This window comes from Triturus cristatus, chromosome 3_1 (genome assembly GCF_964204655.1).
Source record: "Triturus cristatus chromosome 3_1, aTriCri1.1, whole genome shotgun sequence".
Taxonomy (NCBI): domain Eukaryota; kingdom Metazoa; phylum Chordata; class Amphibia; order Caudata; family Salamandridae; genus Triturus; species Triturus cristatus.
In genome coordinates this window covers 962,898,476-962,919,637 of record NC_140583.1, presented here as the reverse complement: position 1 = coordinate 962,919,637, position 21,162 = coordinate 962,898,476, and the positions used below count along the sequence as shown (strand labels likewise).

The window sequence follows — 21,162 nt, the reverse complement described above, 5'->3', positions numbered from 1 at the left end:
TGCACTAGATCCAAGCCCAGGGAAAACAAAGCCAAGACAACAAAAATAGCGCTTCACTGGCAAACTGTAAAAGTGGCGCTAATGTGTTTGGGTGTGAATAAAATCAATCTGGCCAGTTTGCTACCACTCTGTCTTACTTTCTGAGGCGAGTGAAACGATCTGGAATTGGAGGGGTGGGGCAGTGGAAGTGGTAAATATCCCTGTAATACTGGGTCCGGTCTGTTATTCCTCCTACTTGTAGTGGACAGTTAATGAGCCCAGCATTACCCCTTCATTTTATCGACCAACTCGTAATTGGGTCCAATGTGGTTAGACTCAACCCGGCTCTCCAGCTGCGAAGTCGGCAGCTCTGGCCATTACGTCACCCCCCCCCAACCCTTTCATGGTTAGTAATTGGTTCTATATTAGGCGGCGCTAACAGGAGAAATGCGCTGGCGCAAGCTGCCTCCTGAAGCGAGCCCCGGCACTTTGTTATTTTTTTGTGTGCAAATTACCCACTAATAGTAAATCCTCCTTTCCTCGAATATTTGAGGTATTCCTATGCCTCTTCTCCGAGGTAGGGCGAGGCTTTGACGTACAGGCACTGTCCGGGGGGAGGGAGGAGCACGGGCGGAAGGGGATCTCGAATGGTTCGACAATTGGCTGCGGTGTTTACTTGCTGTGGGTGGGGAAGCTGATGGCTTTCGCTGGCAGTAAGTAGTCTTCACTTACCTGTGAGACAGGAGCGAGTAGTTATGGACTTAAGCAGGCAACCTGGCGCTGTGTGCGGTTTCAGGTTACAGGAAGGTGTTCTAAGCGCGCGCATTGTTGTGCTCTGGGCGCGATGAGGCTGGCGCAGCCGCGCAGGGGATTGTTACGGTGGCCTCTTCTCACGTGGGTTGGCATGTCTTCATCCTTTGAAACCCCCCACCACTCTGCTAGAGTTTGGATTGGTGAATCACTTTCCCCCCTCCAGGCGGCAGCCTAAAGGAAGTCAGTGGCTGAGCTCCAATTCGAAAGCACGCCCCCAGTACCCCGATGGTGTCACGGTGCTGGGTGTCACCCCATGTGATGGTGTCACCCGGTGCGGTCCGCACCCCCCCGCACTCCCCTAGTGACGCCACTGGCTAAATGACGGATTTACATTTTGTGTAATTTTACCCAAATTTCACATTATAACTCACCCTCTACAGATAAATTTGCTGTCACAAGCCACAGCTGTGTGGAGGAAAGGAACCACAATCTAATGAGGGTGCAGTATACTTTGGGTGCTTAACCAGCTGTTTAAACCAATAGTGTATTCTCATACCAGAAGGGGTAACATGAGGTCAGTCAGAAACGTAAAAGAGTGTGAAATTCGTACAATTTTTCCAAGTATTGTTTTCAAATATTAAAGAAATGTGGCATTTTACCCAGTTTTCTGTAAGACATGTTTGTTGGTTCCGGATACGAAATCTCAGCAGTACAACTTGCTTTTCCTTGGAAGAACCTGAGACCAGACTCCTTTTTATTTTTCACATGTGTGGTAATGTGTAAGATTTAGAACTTGGTGGACAGGGTACTCTGCCACAAAATTGTCAGAGTGCCCTCTTGCCAAACTGACTTGCTCTGTTAAGAGTCGGGAGGCTGGGGGGGGGGGGGATTGTGATGTTCCTGATGGTGGTGCCCCTGTCATTTCTATAGCTGGAAACCCTCCACTGAAAGCCTGACAGAGTTGGGGCCATCATTGTAGGTGCATCAACCTGCGCATCATATATAGAGTGGATGGTCTGATGTATTTCTTTCTGTTCAGGGCCCCTGTGAAAGTCTGGCGTTCCTGAACTGAAAAAACATACTAATAATCCACACACTCTGGGAGAAAACGTCTGGGCTATCAGGTTAATTAGTATTTTGTTTTTCAAAAACAAAAATCCAATGTGTGAGTTTATTTTTTTAAAACAAAAAAGTTTGGTGAGTGGCCACCTGAAACATGGCTGCCTCTCACCAAACCTTCCGTGCATTCACAGGAGCTGCCAATTCTTTGGAATTATGCGCAGCTGTCTGATTGCAAAGGCATATTGAGTAAATGCTGAAAGCTTCTCTAGAAATGCATTCAACCCATTGGTTACCATTGGCTACATGGTTTATAACTCACATGCGCTTGCTTTCTATTTTCTGGCTTTGTTTGTTTTAGGCTGCCCACCATGTTTTTGTCCTTCCTGTGGTGCATAGCCTATTTGCCACCCCTCTGACTGGCTCCTTGCATATTCCTACGAGTGCTTCCTTTCTGGGAACTATTTTTTTCTTTTCGGTGAAACACTCCACGAGAGTACATGTATTTTCAGTTGTCTCCATTTCATGTTTGTTCAGGAAGTGTACCATGGTACAGGTTCCTTTTCTGGACTCTGGAAGCAGTGCTGTCTCATACTCACACTCAGGGCATCTTCCTTTTCCCTTAGAAATATTGTTTATGATCAGCTCGCTTCCCTGGTGGGTGGATGCCTACTACGTCCCCTTATTGGACCAATTCTTGCCCAAAATTGCCAGGTTACACTGAGGTTTTTAACTTTGGTATATATGTAATATGGTTCCGGTAAACTATTAATTTGCCAGATGATGATCCCACATTGATAGCGCATGGACACTTTGTTGACTTAATCACTCTGCCCGCATGTCTATGTTTAATTGGTTCCTTGGGTGCAATAGTGATGGTGGAATATTGACTGAATCACTCTGACCCACATGTCTATGTTTATTTGGTTCCTTGGGTGCAGTAGTGATGTTGGAATATTAAGTATGACACTGTTATTTTATGTAATCTCTTTTGTCACAAATTTGCTGCCTGTGTTAAAAAGCCCAGCTGTTGCCATACCCACAAAAAAGGGGTTTGTTACCCCTCAAACTTGTTTTTATCTTCTGTTTGAATAAATCACTGATTGAGTACTACTCTTCGCGGGCATTAATTGTATACCCAGAGTATGATTTTTTGTATAGCACTTAAGGACCACTATTCTTTAGACCTCTGACTACCCTTGATCCTTTGGCATTGGAGGGTTTTCATTGTTTTGTTTTTAATACTGTTCATGAAGCACTAAACATGCTGTATTTCTTTGAAAAGGTTACCTGCCACCTATCTTTCTGCTTGACTGATTCTAGTTCACCATTCTTGAATGCCTGTAAGTAACAATGTCCTGTCTACAAACTTTTTTAGTTTGGTTAATGCTCTTTTACTAATAGCATAACTTAAATAGCATTCTTCCTCATTTTCCCTCACATGCCATAGGCACTGGAGAATGCTAAAGCACGCCCAGAAAATATTTTGGAGGTCAGAAGTGAATGAGCAATAAACAGGCCTTTAAATTTTGTTTATATCTTGTCATATTTGCAGTGCATTCAAAGACAGAGGTCAAATGTTTGGTTTTGTCTTCCATGAATCTTGGTGTTTACTATTTTTCCCCTTTGACTGCAAAGTGGGAGTATTTATATGATAATCTTACTGGGATTTGGGAGTGTGAAAGGAAAATCTACAGGATGCTATTTTTTTTCTAGCACACAACACAATTTAAATGCCAGTAAATGAACAATGCAAATATTTTAGAATATATCAGAATTAGGAAAGCAAGAATAAAGCAGAGCTTTTGTTATTCTGAATGTGGTGGAGACAAATATTTTAATACGATTAAAATAAATCAATACGCTAGGTGATGTCAATTTCCACCCATTAACATTTGAGCGTGGTATAGTTTTATCAGTAAAACTGTATGTCTGTGCAAAAGTAATTGTCATTTCAATGGAAAATAAGTTGTCTGTAATTGCAGTGCGATACCACACCATAATTTAGTAATATATTTGCTTCAGTGTGCTCCAAAATATACCACAAGCAATATACTACATCCTTACCACTCTCCGGCTGAATACATTGGCTACACTGTTGCATGCAAAAAGTAAAATGTCAATTCATGCATGAGCACTGTTCGTACACATCTTTTCAACTATCCTGTTTCTATGAAGGTCTTGAAGCAAGCAGCGTACTGTAATTTAAATAGCATTTGCTCAAATATCTGACACTAACTTCTCAAGTTATACTTCAATATTGAGTTTTAATACACAAGTGCTGATAAAGGTTAGTCTTCATCGATGAAGTATATACACTGTGTAATTTACATCTGAACAAAACATTGTGACAGGTTTCAATAGGATCCACAGAAAGAAATCCAGTGACACATTCAGAGGACATTTCACAAGTATGTATAACTGCACAGTAATATCACCGAAAGAAATAAAGGAAGTAGGTGTGCGGACATTGCAAATGACATTAGAAGAACCACCAAATATGATCATTTTTATCAGCAATACTAATAGTGCAAATCTCGACAAAGTGGGGGTCTTTCTCAAAGAGTTTTTATAGCACTTTCTACTTTAACGTGGCCCTTTTTAAAGTATTTCTAATGCTTACACATGATTGGCCAAAGGAACAAGGATGTTGTGAGGCCTAAGATTCTATTTCATTCCAATTCAATAGCCAAGTTATTCTCGTTTGCAAGTTTACTTCCCATTCCCTGCCAGGCTGTCACAGTGCAGCGCAAAACCAAAGGAAATGATGGACGGAGTGTTGAACATTGCAAGCACTCACCCCTAGTCAACTGATCTGGGTTTAATCCATCCCCGTACTTTAGCCCACTCTGCCACCCTAGTTCAGGCATGGCCATATGCAAATCAGTCTGACCCTGTGCCTCATGGGAACAGTCCAGCCCGAACTGCCAAGCCATGTCTTCCCTGGACCGGATCAAGCTTCCTGTCACAGTGCAGCACCTGCAGCCAATTTTCTGTTTTCCTTCCAGTATAAAGACTACCCCTAGTTTACTGTTCACCTCCAGGGTGGCATAGAAGCGGTAGGTCACCGCTGAATCAGTGCGCTGGAAACTGTGAGTATAATGGACCACTGACAAGTGATTTGTTAACTTTTAAAGAATCTCTAAGGTCTTCATTTGACCTTTTTCCCCTCTAGTTTTGTTGCACAGCTAGGGTGGTCTCTGTCATCACCTAAGGGGTCAGTAGCTTGCAGAACTTTGGTAAGCACTACCCCATTTTGCAGGCATCAGACAAAATGGTATTTTTTCCTGGTCGTGATTAATGCATAACATTGTGTGTCCACCTGCTTGTTTGGGATGTGTGCTTTTCATGCCATTTTGCACCTACAGCGATATGCATCATGGCATGAATTTATCCCACCACTTGTTTTCATTAAGGGTGTGAACAGTGAACACCGTTTGTGTATCTTCATCACAAAATGTCAGTACTTGTGTAATTTACTTTGTTGTTCTTTTCTAGGTCAGGTTTTAAATATCACCAGGTATACTTTACTGGGAGGATTCGGTTGTATGATTGGGGTACCTTTTGCTAATGTTACATAAATTTTCCCCAACCACAAGGAAATTAGGTTTCATTTTTCGGTCCTCAAGAATGTCCCAGCTCAATAGCGACATGTTAGGCAAGAAATGTGTTGACCTACACGCGCACTATTTTATGATCTGAATAGAACCATTCTGTCCGCATTCAGCCACCCTTGTCTTTTGATCATAACAAGAGAACCCAGCTATTAAATGTAATTCGGCATCTCTTAGCTATTTTTAACCACTAATTCACACTACACGAATCTAAACCTAGAGCACCTCCACCCTGAACCTCACATCGGCATCTCTTGCTCAAAAGACCTTTGACAAAGAGCCCCTTCGAGGGGCCGGTTGTGCATTGCAGCGCCGGCCCAACGAGAAACTGCCTAATGATGAAGCTCTTGCTTCTGAGCAATCAGATCCCCTGATCTGTTTTCCCAGTTTCCATGACCTAGATCCTTCCGCCATCCCTCCCCCCAGGAAATGCATGACTTTTGTATTACTTAGTATCCTGGAGGCTGGATTCTGGACCTTAAAGCGCTCTTAGCAGTGGCGGCTGGTGGAAATTGAAAGTGGTATGGCATAAAACCAGGCAATGAATTGTAGTGCGAGCGAGGCCAATGTTTATGGGGGAGGATTCGGAGAGGTTCTCTCCCAAGAAAAGTTTTGAAAATTGGGGTATTATGGTACAATTTTCACCAATATTTCTATGATAAAGGGGCAAAAAATAAAGGGCCTGATTCACAGAGAGTGAATGAGTATTCTCATTGTAGAGATTCCGCCCCAAGTGCGGAGACTCCCCCCATGACTGCGAGGCCTCCACCATGACTGAGTTGGCCCTTGGTGAATCAGGTCAAGAGTTCTCACACTGGCTTCAGCCTGCCACCGTCCCTAAACCTAGGATGTAGTGTTATACCCTGATCTGCCCATTCATGAACTGGGGAACCAGGGTTAATTCTCTGCATGAATATCCTGTGATTCTGGGCAAATCACTTAATCTCACACGTGCCCATAAAATGAATGTGATCTTGTGATCGGTGCTCATAAAAACGCAAAACTACTTCGGGTTGCATTTGGGCTATATAAAAACTGCACAAAGAGGTTAAAAACAAAGCCTTAACACAATGAAAAACACAAAGATACTCATTTTTTAGGCTGATTTGTACAAAGTGAAACCAGAAAAAATTAATAAATCGTTGCTACTTCACATAAATTGTGTGATCTTAGGCAAATATTTTATTTCACAAAAACTTCATTTTCTTCATTATCACATATCAAAGTGCATTTAAATATGTGAGTTCAGAATATCAGTTGTACAAAAGGTGTGTCTAGAAAAAATGAAATATTCAGTAAGTTTTGCCGTCAGGTAGCTACATATAAAATACCATGCAACTTAAATGAAAAATAAATTTAAAGAATTGATACTCAATTGCAAATGCACTATAGAACATTATGAAAGTCTATTAGTTCGTACACTGCAGAGGTCTGTGTGTAGATTGGAAATAGATTATCCCTTGGTATCTAATTAGAACAATAATTCAATCATTCAAATAAATCCCGTCCTTATTCTGTCCCCTATATACACACCCTATTTTGTTCTTAGTAAATAGCTCTGTTACAACTCCAATTTAATCACAGCACTTATTTTAATAAAACCAATTGTATACAATTATAGTCATATAAAAGTCACATAATATATGTGACACAATCTTTTTTGATAAAAACTCAATACATATAAAAAGCAATTCAGTTAAAACAATATGCAAAACAAAGTTATATAGACAAAGAGAGAAAAGTAAATTAGACACCATAATTTGTCATTGTTAAAGCATATCAATTGGGACAATTTGCTAACTAAGCCTTGGTGTACTTAGTTTTACAACCTGCACAAGGCAAAGTATTCCCGTAGATTATGCCACCAATTACGTTGACGCGTTTCGATGGTTTCTTGTTAGTATTCCATCTTTTTCAAGACTATTATTGTTTCAAGTCTCTCTGTTGTTCTCATTATTTAGTCACTATGCATATCCTGCTCATTCTAGATCCCTGGCCCCTATTGTTATTAGGCGCTGGTATTGGCCATATGTCTGTCCTTCTTTTTGACTGCAGTATTTTCTTACGGTTAAATTTGCCTCTTTGAGAAATCCCGACTGCCGCTTATTATTTCCGGTTGGTTTAATCTTTGTATGTTTAAAAAATCCTTATTGACCCTTTTCGCTTTAATGGGCCTTTACTTAATATTCGGCAACGAGTCTTATTCATTCACTGTCCCCAGCTTCTCATTCCCAATATCTCGAGGGACTGACCATTACTAGCCTCCTCTAGCTTGTGCCTCAATGTGCTTCAGTGTCTGCGGAGTAACGGGATCATACCAGGTCTGAGTGTAACCAGAGATCCACAGGAATAAATCTTGATTGGTGCAGTGGAGAATAGTGACTTGCGTGTTTTTAGTGCTACAAAGTCACTGCCTTTTACAGGAAGCACTGTTAGTAAGGGACTATTTTAGAACTTGCATTACACGCAGTATAAGATAGACTGCTACAAAATGCGCAAGAGGTTTTAGGCTAAAATGGTGCTTCCAAAATATATATTTTAATAATACAGAGACTGTATTGAATTGTTTTTTTTACATAACTGTCCCTTCAACACCTCGTCAGTGGTAGTAAGCAATATATAAATACAATTACAATTAAAAGTACTCACTTCTCTGATCAGTTTATTAACTCTTTGCACTGCCACTCAAAAAGAATAAATATTTGGCATCACAAACCTTCAATCAATTAAAGCCAGTGCTGGTCTCCAAGCGTCCTTTGCATTTAGAGATTTTATCCTTTACATTTGCAGATTAACTCGTTGCGCACTTTTATATTTCTTTCAGGCCAGCATGCACTGTCAGGAAGGCTTGTTTAGCTGTCTGTCTGGCTTCGGTTTCACTGCACAGGAAACACAATGAATGACACTTGAGCTGAATGAATTAAACTATTGGAATTAACCGTCTTGCTGCTGCTACTTGGTGAGAAGGAGAAGAAATAGTGGGAAAAGAAGAGAGCATCAGGCCAGGACAGTTCGTGAAAGGAAGAAGGAAGAGAGAAAGGGGTTAAAGGAAGGCGATGTGATCCCAAAGGTGAAGAAGAGACAGGAGCCGGTGCTGGAGTAGAACAGTCCAGGGCACTTCCAACGAGGCCCAGCCGCAGCTCCTAAAATCGCCTCTCCACTGGTGCTGCAATGCTCTAAACAGCATGCATGAGGTGAAGGAGAATGCACGGTGTCACTGTTTAGAGCACGTGAGCGGCCATCTTGAAAATGCTGTAACCCCCCCCTATCCAAGATGTCACACTGTGACGACTTAGGAAAGGAAGGAGTCAGTGGTGCAAGGCAGCTGATGATAGACAAGCAGCCCCGGGATAGCAGGGCTGATTCTGAAGATGCCTGGGTCTGCTTGAGATTGTGACACATACATGACATAGCTTATAAAGTTTTTGCATACGCAGACGATATAGCTATTGTTACTTCAGATATTAAGTCCGCCCTTCCCAAGCTAATACAAGCTTCGGAGAATTTCGGCAAGCACTCTGGATATAAGCTTAACGTTGCTAAGACCCAATTGCTTCATTCAGAGTTCGGACGTCCACAAGACATGCATTTTGAGGTGGAATCTATGTATCTTGGGATCAAAATAACCGCGGATATTGATAAAATTGTTCAAATAAATACTGATACTGTAATAGTTTCTACTAATAAAATTTTGGAGAAATTGGATAATTTACATTTATCATTATATGGTCGTAGCAACGTCTTGAAAATGCTTATTTTTCCTAAGTTTTTGTATTTATTTAGAACTATTCCACTGCTATTCCCTATGTCCATATTCAATCGGATTGAAAGAACGTGCTCCAGGTTTCTCTGGAGCTATCATAGATCTAGAAGAGCTCTAAAAAAATGTACTTTATCTAGAGACAGAGGGGGCTGGGCAATTCCTAATTTCCAGTTATACTATTGGTCTATTTTTTTACAGAATATGGGTGTCTTATTGTTTAAAGAAGCTTATCTGGATGAGGCTATAAGACCTTCAATCTATGAGATGCTACTGGGACAGGAAGCTCGTCAATGTTTAGTTCGCATCATTGAGCCAAGTTATTACAAGAAAACGAAATTTAAAATTGTTTTAACCGTCTTTGAGATCTGGAAGAAAATTAAAAAGAAAATTGGATTTACTACTAATTTAAACTATTATACACCTCTAAGTAATTGCCCTTTGTTACCTGACATTTTTAAAGACCCTATTATGTATAGATGGCATCGGGCTGGGATAACCCAAGTGGGTGATTTGATGGAGGGCCAACATATAGGGTCTTTTTCGTTTTTACAACAAAAATATGGTCTTTTACGATCTGAATTTTTTAAGTTTTTACAAATTCGGAGTTTTCTAGATAGAAATTGTTTTGAAAGCCAAAATGTGCTTCAGAAGGTCAAAATCATTGAAGCACTTCGGAAGCGACCAGGAATCGGCCATATTTACCAATTGCTGATGGAGCATTATCCAGATGATATTTTGATGTTAGAAGACAAATGGACAAAGAAACTTAACGTGCTAAGTTTAGACATGCATAGAGTTATAGATATTTCTGTTAAAACATTATATAATGGATCATTAATGAGCCAACATTTTATGTCTATATATGATTTATACTATACGCCTGCTAAATTGGCGAGATGGGCACCAGGCAAAGTGAACAAATGTAACCGTTGTGATTTAAATGCAGCAGATACGATACATATGTTTTTTTTGTGTCCAAAGCTAAGTCATTTCATTCGTGACATAGAGGATTTTTTGTCAACTTATTTAGGTGTCCAAACGCAAATTTCAGCAGAACTGGTTATCTTAGGTGTACAAACTAGCAGTGTTTGCTCAAGAACTGATTTGGAGGATAGATTCTTATTTATATGCATGTCTATCTTTCGTTGTTGTATTACTACACATTGGCTAGATGTTGAACCACCTGTTTTTAGCTATTGGCAAGCCAAATTATTGTCTGTTTATCATCTGGAAACTGCTGTTTATAAAACAAAGGGTAAGAGTAGAAGGGCACTTGGGTTAAAATTATGGTCTCCAGTTCTCAATTGGCTATGAATGGAATTTTACGTTTTTGTATTTCTTATGTTGTGATTTATTTGATGATATTACTAATTAGTCTATATGCTATATAATGTTTGTGTCCTGGCTTTTTGATGATATAAAATCAATAAAATAAATAAAAAAAAAAAAAAGAGATTGTGACACTTTTAGGCGTTATTTGAGGGCGGTTCCGAGGACCCCAATTATTGCAGTATCGGGCTGGCAGCATGTCTGCATGTACTGCTTAACTTTCCCTGATATCAACTGGCACATGCGCACCTGTACATGTGTCTAATTAAAACTGTTTGATTGCCTGAAGTACGATTTGGAGAACGGAGTAGGCAGGCCAAGGCAGTAGACGCTTTTAACATAACTTTAAAAGGATGGTGATTGCGTTTTGCAATTACCATCCATAACACATTTAATTGCATGGGCGTAGCCCCCACCGCCTACCCCCCAGAAACCGGCGCAGGTTCCTAGTACCCCTCTATGCTTAGCCTCATGTACAGTTAAAGTGCCTAGGGAGTTGCTGGGTAAACTTTTTTGAATTAGAGATCTGCTTACCCCTTACTGCAAGTTAGCTCAACTTGGTAAGCCTTTGCTTATAATACGTGTTTAAGCTGCAATTCACGGATTTGGGGGCATATCATCAAGCCCCGGAGATAAAATTATCGCCGCTTTAGCGTCCGTTTTTGGACGGAAAGCGGCGATAATTTTATCGCCTAATCAGCAGGGTCACGCTATCGCGTGAATCCTTGCATTATCGCCCTTTCCCCCAACGCCCATCTTTGCATCTCAACCTGCAGAGCAACAAGCAAAGTAGCGATAACCTCTGTTATCGCTACTTTCCTTACGCCTGCTTCAAAACTGACTTAGCCATGATATCCTATGTAAGGTGGATATCATGGCTAAGTATGCCTTGCCCTATCAGCAAGCTTTCGCCATACCTTGTGCGATTATCGCAGTATTTCCAGCGATAATCGCACAATTGGCAGCTTGCGCTCTGAATTTTATCGCTTTGGAGATAAGCGTTGCTGATAGCACGCTATCTCCACGATAAAATTCAGAGTTGGCCAGCGATAATTATCCTCCCGCTAAGAACGCTGAGCGATAATTATCGCATGGCCTTGATGATATGCCCCTTCATTTTTTATAAAATTTGAAAAAAAGAGTAATGACCTCACTGTGGTAGTAGCATTCACAATATAAAATACAGTCATTGACCAAACCAATAGGTCTGGGTTTTTTATAACTGAAAATATTTCTTCATTGATTGAGGAGTTTGTGTTCATGTTTGTGTGGGTATGAGAGTGTTTGAATTTGAAAATGCTTCAATTGGAGGATGAGTAAATGAATGAGTGTATGGCTGAATTGTGTGTGTTTTGGTGCATGGATGAGTGAGTGCATGAATGGATGAATTAATAAATGTGTGGGTGGATTCACTAGCAAAGCCAATAGGTGAGGTGTTTATTTTGCATAATAACACGTGCACATTAAGGCAGCAATGGAGAGAGAGAGGCAACATGTACAGAGAGACATAGGTTGATGTTGCACTGGTAGTCACAATGCATGTTTTGTTAGCTGTTTTTATTGATAATGCAACTTGGGTATTTTGGGGACTTTGTCTAGGACATGAGTTAGAGCACCAAACAGCAGTGTTTCACTTCTCATCACCAAAAAACAACGCTGTTCATTGTTTGTGTGCACATGCCTCATAACTACCTGTGTGAAGCCTTCGTGTACCAATGTATATAGGAGGATTGTGCTTTTGTTGCCCTCTGAGGCCTCCCCAGGTCTGGCCAGAGCCTCTACAATGATGTCAGGTCTAGTTTTGCTCGCACATCAGGGCCACTCAAGAGTGCCCGAAATTACTACGTGTTTGCCTGTGCATTGGCAGTGGAATGCAGCAAGCTCAGGCACCTTATTGTGTTGACTGCCGGGGCGGATTCTCCATTAGGGCTCTGGGGCTGTGCTCCCCTGAAACTATTTCCATCACATTCCTGTACAAATATTAAATAGATTGATTTATTTAGAGATATGATCCTATTTCTAAGCAGAACAATGTATTTAAGTATAAGCTGTCAGTCCCAGGCTACCTGCTCCGCCTCACTCTGAATCAGGAGACGGAAGCCAGGCAGTAAATCGACTTTCTGAACTGTGATACACAATGCAGGGCGTACTGTTCTAAAGCCCTTCATAATGAATCATTGCCATTGTATTCTCTATAGGCCAGTGATGCTGTCAGCGTCATAGTTTGGGGCGTTGGAGTCTCCCTCCCTGCATCAGAGTAGCTGTCCCTCATTCACAGGCATAGATCCCACCCTTTCCCATTCATTACACATAGGCGTGGATGCAAGCACCATGCACATGTGTTTTGGTGCCTTGTCCTCGGTAATGGTGAGTGTTGAAACACTATTCTTCTATTATGCATTTTGTTCTGAGACCCCTCCACGCTAATCTCTACCACTGTGACACCCCAGGACCTGTCTGCATGTCCCTAGCTCAGATAGAAGTGGAGCTGCGGCATTTGTTCCTCCGTGAAATGGATGCAAAAGACCAGCAGGCCAGTGTTCTTGTTCCCTTGTGAAGTTGATACAAATATTCGAGTCACGGGCAAAGACGCGATATGTCCTTAAAATAGAGTTATCTGCTGTATGACATGAAAAATGGCGCATTCTTCATACCCATACCAACATTAATATCAAAAGTACGGATTGATTTATGAACAATGAGTGTTAAAACATTATGGCAATAGATGTCAGCGACTTAGTTCTCTCATTTCAAGTTTTACTTAATCTTGCCTCCCTCGAGAGTTAGCTATTTAATCGTGTTGTGTTTCTTTCTGTATTTTTTTCCGTGCATTCTTTGAGCTGTGCAAGTGTTTATGAGGGACTTTGATCGAGAGCTCTGATGCTCCTGATGAAGCTAAAGCAAGTGCCTGTCAGTTGGTTTGGCCTCTCTGCAGAGCACACAGAACAATGGTCATGTATTCCAGTTGTAATGGCAATTTTTAAAACATTTATGTGAAGGGGGTGCACAGATGGCAAAATATTTACAGGGAAAAGCTAGAGTAAAATAAATTGCTTAAATGTGAGTGAGGGTACTGTATGTTTATACATGGTGAAGTGAGGGAGCTGCAAGGAGTGCATTCAGGGTGGAGTGAAAAGAGGGTGCTGAAGAGGAAAGAGAGGTGGTTGAAGATGTGCAGATATTTTTTTCTTCTGGAGGAGGATCCCGCCTGGATACCGCCTGGACCCCACTTTTGTCCATTAAGCCTGCCCACGTCACTTACTACATAAAATGTATACCAATCTTTTAGGTCTCACCACTTTTAAATGACACCAGCCACCACTGTTTGACTGGACCAGGAGGGAGTATGGCAGGCTCTGACAGCTCTGCAAAAGTGTTACCAAGGCAAAGTCTTGCACAATGGCACAATTTTAAAGAAATTAGGGCACTCCTCACTCTGCAGACACATACATCTAATGCACTAATAAAATTGAGGGGTGTGAGTGCAAAGACGATGCTCCAAATGGTATCAATGATGGTTACCATTACCAATGGCTAATGGTTACTGACTTACTTACCCTTTTCATCATGCAATAATTGCGTAGTTTCTGCAAATCAGTCTCTAGCCAGACCTAATCACAAGCTATTTTTATTGCAATATTGGCAGCTACTTTAAGATCATTCTTTTGAAAACCCAATTTGTTTATATGGTCATTTTCAGTTCAAAACATGTTATTGATATTTTCAAATAACAACATGGCATAAACTAAAATGGAATCCAAATCATTTTTTTATAATACAGAAAAGAAACAAGAGCCAATACCATCTTGATAGGGGAAAGGTAAGGAGTATAGTAAATGGATCAAGTAATAGAGCGCAAGCAATATCACAATGCATTGTTCATAAATTCATCTGAAGGAGACCACTAAGGAAGATTCCTTAAATCTGTGTTAGTTAGTAAAGAAAGACACTCATTTATCTCTTTGTAAAATCCACCCACTCCCATCAAGTGTCCTGGGATAATCCAGTGATGTCTGCCCAATTTATGATTACTTGAAATAATCACGTGAATGGAAATATTGTTGTGCTTACTTATTTTAGAAATGATTCGAGCCTAGTAATGTCAAACATGCTTATAATCGATAGTAACAGAAATCCATTAAAATGTCTGTTCTTTCCCATTGGCAGGAGTGCACTTCCTGCTGTGAAGGGATGATCTGCAATGTGGAGGTGCCGACCAATCACACCAACGCTGTGTTTGTAGTGATGCATGCTCGCAGGACATCCTCAAGTGCTGTGAAGAGAACTGCAAGCATTCCAGCGCTGGCATCCTTCCTCTTAGGACTACTGTTGCTATGACAGCACTGTTTACAGAGCAGACTTGGGTTCAGCAGCCAATCTTCATGAACAATGTTTACAGTCAATGTGAATCGAGCAGACAATTCTTCAGAGCACTATCAAAATGTATATGTTATCAAGAACATCTGAATATATGCTGCGTTTCTTAATACATATTTGAAAACCGAAAAACGCTCTGGAAAAACTGACAAATGATCCGTGAGTTGAAGTACTCTGTAGTGGCCTACACAACCGCGTGGGGATCTCTCAATCGGTCCAGGGGCAGAGACACTGTTGCCTGGCTGCCTTACTATGGAAAAACGACCCAAAAAACTGGAAAAACACTTGGCTGGTGGTTGCCATCTCCAGTAGCTATTTTTTTTTGTATTTTTTTACAAGCAATGCCTTTTTAGCTAAACCATCTCACTAAACAACAATTTTGGAACTGGGGTATAAGAGCTTTTTATATCATGCCGATGGCTTTGGAAATAAGACATATCGTTGCTTGTGTTTTTTTTGCTGATGTTGTATCAAGGATAAAGGGAAGGACTTTTACAATACATCTCATGATGAAAATATTGGAAGGGTTACTACGATAGATAGTTTTTGGATCACTGTGTCAGCAGTGCTCTATCCCTAAAATGCATGAAGGGCATTGTCCGGGCCAGGAACAATACTTTCAAGATCCACGAACATGGTGTTAAGTGTAACACTTGTTTCACAGGTGGGTATTCTCGTTCCAACAGTGGACATTACGTGAGTCTGTTGTCCGAGGGTCTGCCCCCCGTGTTTAGAGAGCTGCTCACAGAAGCTGCCTTGATGTCACCATTGAACACGTTTGTGTCCTGCGCCATCTTGTTCCAGAGACTCCCACCTCCTCCACCCATGGACGCCACAGGCTGCTCACCAGGAGGATCAGATATGTTTGTGGCGGTTACATCAAGGCTTGACTACGTAGCTCATATCACAGCTGCACCTCCCACGCTCACGGCGGACGCCTGTGCTCTGATGCTATGTTGATTCACTTTGTGTAGCACGTTGTCTTATATAATGTATTTATTTTCTCTTTTATTTCTCATTTGTCATTTATTTCCTGGGGGTAATGTACGTATATCTATCCCGGAGTTTCTAGGTGGATTCATGGCTCTTTGTTGTGGGCTCTCCGATCTGCCTTTCTCACCGTTGGAGTTTGATGCTCTGAATTGGAGGCAAGGCTCGAAATGAAGTATTTATTTTGCGTAAAGACGTTGCAAAAATTAATTTTATTTTTGGTCACACCGTTTCAGAGGCACCACCACACCCCTGTTCTCAAAATTATGTCACTTGGGGGCATATTATCAAGCACGGCGTTAAAATTATCGCCGCTTTAGCGGCAGAAAACTGCCGCTAAAACGGCGATAATGGGCTTGATAATATGCTCTACGGAATTCCAATTGAAGCCCATGTTAGATGTGAAGGACATCTAACATGGGCTTCAATTGGAATTCCATAGAGCATATTATCAAGCCCATTATCGCCGTTTTAGCGTGCTTGATAACATGCCCCTAAATTCTTACTGTTATGAGGACGTCCAATATCTGTATCAGCTAGTTCTTTTATATGTGATGTGGCTTATGACACCTTTTTGCCCCGTTCTGAATGGTCCCTGCGGTTACTGGACTAGAAACACGTAATTTTGTGATTCGCTGTGGAAAGTGACTTATGAGTGGTTTGTGGAGATCTGCGTGTGGAGGCAAAACTTGTGGTCATAGGTGCCAGTTGGTACAAGCTCCTGGGGCCTATGTCAGAGGATCGGAGTCATAGGGTCAGCTTAACACTTTCACATTGTTTGTTTTTCCCAAAAGACTTACTCGAGGCTGAGGGAGACAGCAGAGATGTCCCTCTGCAATAGTGCGCAGACAAAATGGGGTTGTAGCAGCTGAGAAAAACAGGAGAACTGCTGCCGTTACATTTCTACAAGCTTTTGAGGGGAGTTGAGACTCTCACGAGGCTGTATTTGTCGGCCTTTTTCAGGGCATTAGCACAAACGTGTTGGGAATATCATTTATAAAATTAAAATATGAATGGCTTCTTTATGGTTCGAGAATGTTGGTAAAGAACTCATTCTAAGGTCTCTGAACTGGCAGAAGGTCCACGCTTTGACCAAAAGGTCTCTCTAATTTCTTCTCAGTTGGAAAATCTCATAGAACACTAGACATCCAAGGGGTGCTCAACTCAATGAGAGAAAATTGCAATCCCAAAGTTCCTTTAAACATGTCACACAATCACTGACAGGTATGACATGGAATGTTAATGGTCTCAGCAGCAAGATCAAAATAGGCATAATACAGAAAGTGCAGGTTAAACAGAAAGTAGGCATAGCTTACCTCCCAAAAACAAATTTAAGGGGCAATGAATGTCAATTTATTAGGTGAGAGGAATATAGGTACTAAGAGCCATATTTATCATGTAGCTGCTTTGCTTTTGTGCCACGCAACAGGGTGCATGTGCGATGCAACTACTAAATGCGAGGCCACCTTGCATGACCCTGAGTGGCTTGATAAATCTGGAGTAACGCAACGCAGATCAAACTGGTGCATTGCGTAACTCTGCCTCAGAGAGGCATTTCGTCGGTGGTGCGTGGGTGTTACGAGTCAACACCCACGGATTTTGATGCATTCCCAGATTTACCATTACTTGTTAGACCTGAGAATGTGCCAAAATGCTACAACTTCCCAGAGGAGGCGTAACGAGAAAAAATATGTTTGTCTCTCCTCAGGGAGGCATTTCATGGGTGTGCGTGTGTTCCCACGCAACACTCATGGATTTTGACGCATTCCCAGATTTACCATCACTGGTAGACCTGGGAATGTGCCAAAATACTACACCTTCCCAATGAGGATAAACATGTTTATTTCTCCTCGTTTTTCCTCTTTCTATGTGTGCTGGAGAAAGCACACATAGAAAAAGGAAAATGCCTTAAGGGATTGTTTTTGTGCAGGAAGATGTTCCTTCCTGAACAAAAACAATCCTGCTTACAATGCAGGCACCCTTGCACAATGGTGCAAGGGTGCCTGCGTTGGCCCAAGGCAGCACATTGTGCACCAGCGTTCAGAAAAAGGTAGGAATGTTCCATATTATCTTAAATACTGTACATTCTGTTAAATGTGGCACATTCCTGCCCTTTCCCCGTCACACAGGGCAGCAAGGTAGCTTGTGCCCTGCATCACATGATGATAAATATCCCCTTAGTCACCATGAATGCACATTTGAATCAAGAGGTGTGGCAATACTGATTACAAAATCAAAAGAATCCCTTTTTAAGAAAACATGGACACATTGCAAGGGTAGCTACATGGTTGTGATTAAAAAATGTATGAATTTGAAGGAACAAATGCTGTTGCTAAATGTTTAGCTCTCCCCAGATTTGCTACAGGATCAGACACAGGCAATAGGCACATTCCCAGCTGAACTTCAATGAGCGTGGCGTTATTGCAGTGTGGCTTTAACTTTGCGATGAATGAAGAGATGGCCAAATCTTCTAAACCAAAACAGTCGACACCCGGACCTGAAGCAAAACTATAAGGCTTTGCAGAAGCTATGTGCCTATATGACATAGGGAAAATATATAATGGCCTAATCTGGGGCTAACAGTTCTTACTAGTGAACTGGCTATGCCTTTACCTAGAAATCTATGCTAAGTTTAGCCGATGGCAGGTAACAAACCAGAGGAATTCCTAGCCACCTCCACAGCCCATTAACATTTGTAGAGCTTCCTATTTTCATGTCAGACCATTTGCATGCCATTTAAGTACAGTGCCTAAACCAATATGTCTGTGCACGGAAGGTGCTTTCCCATTCTAAACTGACAGTGTAATCTGCAAGCTAGCAACTTGGTTACCTGGTCTAAGCCCCATCGCATTTGTTTTGGAAGCACCATTTTGGACGCCTGTTCCTAGCTTCACTTTAATTCTATGAACAGGCATTCCTACAGCTGTAAGTGACCATTGTCTCATCCATCCTTCTCTTTAGTTTCTATTTTGTAATCTTCCTGCCTAGGGGCACCATTGCACGTGGCGTGGCAATTTGCACACAATTCCATCTGCGTGAAATTACTGATACCACAGCTACCTGAAATCAAGTGGAGGGATTACTTCTGATTACAAGATAATTGGAAATAACTTGTGGAAATGATCAATAATTGGAAATAACTTGTGGAAATTAATGTTTCCACACAGAAACCTGCAAGTTTTTGCCATTTCAATGTGAGTATTTCCAACCCAGCCATGTTGCATGCTTTCAGTAGGTTGAGGTGTCCTCGTGTGAAAACTTGAAACCGGCAATGTTTCCACAAGACTTGTTGCTGGCAGCTTCCATTATCACCTCCATCAGGAATAACAGGCCTCTCTTAATAAGCACCTAATTGGGAAAGGAAGGGCAGACTGCCAGGCTAAAATACTCCACTGATATATGAATCTAAACACTTTTTTCTAGGGCCTTTCCATTAACTATGATCCACCTTTCAATTTCCACAGTTGACAGATCACACTTAGTCGTGTTTGTTAACGAGATGAGAAATACAGAGAGACTTAGGCTGCCTGAGAGGATCATAGCTGTGTCCTTGGTCACATTATTTTGTGATTGGCACAACCCTCTTGCACCGTTCACTAGGCATCACTCTTCCATATCTTGGAACTGGGCGGGGCATAGCATTAGCAGAACACACATTATGAGCAGTAAGTAAAATATTCTTATTATACTGCATGAGCTATGTGTTTGTCACCAAGTTATATGATACTGATAAATTATGAAATGGTGACCTTTGCTCGTGTTACTTAAACAATGTGTGGCATATTAGATAAACAAAGCATACACTACAGTTGGTTTGTAGATTTGGTTGAGTTGGTTGGGATCAAAAAAGGTAATATTTGTGCCAAGCAACGTGCCTTATCTTTCTGTAAATATATGTTTGACATGGCTTGCAATCTGATACCTTCAAAACCTATTATAATACCCCTCTTTTGTTGCCCATGCCAAACCCAACTTCCATGGTGCTATATTTAGCTGTTTCTTGATACCTTTCTATTAATAATTTAAAAGAATAAATATTTTTATGCCTCTTTACATTCTGTCTAATCTTGTTTTATTCTAATTTATGCCGCTGTTTAGTATTAAAAGATTTATGTAAATGACGTTTGACTTCTTATTTTTTCCATTCTGCTATTTTTTTAAATTAAATTGCATTAATTAACTTGAATGAGAGACTATAATCACCATTGCAGGTCCATGCTTTAATTGCTTGTTGCGAGCTTGTATTCACGCTTTCAATTAAATTCATCAGTCGGGGGGGAGGTGGCGCAGGCAGAGCTGTGCGGGTGAGTGCTTGGTGGCAACCCAGAATTGGATGACTGAGTTTTCTTGAAATGAACGGCCATTGGACTGAAGTCATGAATGCAGATTGTGACAAATCAAATTAATCAAGCGAGCTCTGGCTGAAGCTATTGGGTTTCCATCTGGCTTCGTTATTCAAGGTGAGCAACCTTGGTCTTGGTTTTGCCAAAGACCTTGTTTCCGAAGTCCATGTGTGTGCTTCCTGCTATTTGCGGCTCTGCCTCTTCTGATAGATCCTGCCCACTGTCCTTTGTGGGAAGATAGGCATGGTCTTTTGTACCAGGGCTCTCTTGCTCCTTGATTATGCCAATACTTTAGGTCTTGTTTTCTCAGGTCTTTTGATTACTAATATGCAACATACACAGAGCATGGCTGTTTGACTTTTGTGCTACAAAAGAGCTTCAATAGTCCATTGGAAAATATGAAAGATGTTTATTAAGTAGTTGTCATGAAGAGCCCCACCAGGATCAGCCTTCCTGCTGCTCAGCCCACTCTACAACTGACTCTCTCACTCACCAACATTCCACAGCATCACCACACACCCACATCCCACAACCCCAGTCACAGTGGTTGAGCAGCAGGTATAACATATCTTCCTTCTTTACAAATGCCAGAATACCATTAGCAAGTACCCCATGCATGTCTGCCAAATAACAAAACAAGAGGAAAGAAAAGGTGCATACAAAAGCTAGAACAACGGATACTTTTGCAAGTATGTTTACACAATAATAAGCAAGACAATATTGGTGCATGGAAATATCAAGTGGAAAACATCACACAAGCTGAATAACTGTGTAAGCAACTTATCACCAAATTACATGTAGGGATGGTACATGCCTCAATATAAAACGTAATAAAACATGCATGTAACATAATAAATGTAAAAGACATGAATGTTGACCATAGAAGATACAAGCAATAAAGATACACATGTAAAACAGAATACATACATGTAACCTGTTGAGCGCAAACATATTA

General features: G+C 41.2%; 1 protein-coding gene across 2 annotated transcripts in view; it reads left to right on the top strand.

Annotated features, from left to right (window-relative positions):
- Positions 1-19,985, top strand: part of LYPD6B (LY6/PLAUR domain containing 6B) — a 267,730-nt gene extending 247,745 nt beyond the window's left edge. For both annotated transcript variants that reach the window (XM_085645608.1, XM_085645607.1), the window contains exon 7: positions 14,665-19,985. In XM_085645608.1, the coding sequence (XP_085501734.1) occupies positions 14,665-14,835 (171 nt within the window). In that variant the 3' untranslated portion in view covers positions 14,836-19,985. The remainder of the gene's footprint in view (positions 1-14,664) is intronic.
- The last annotated feature ends 1,177 nt before the right edge of the window (positions 19,986-21,162 follow it).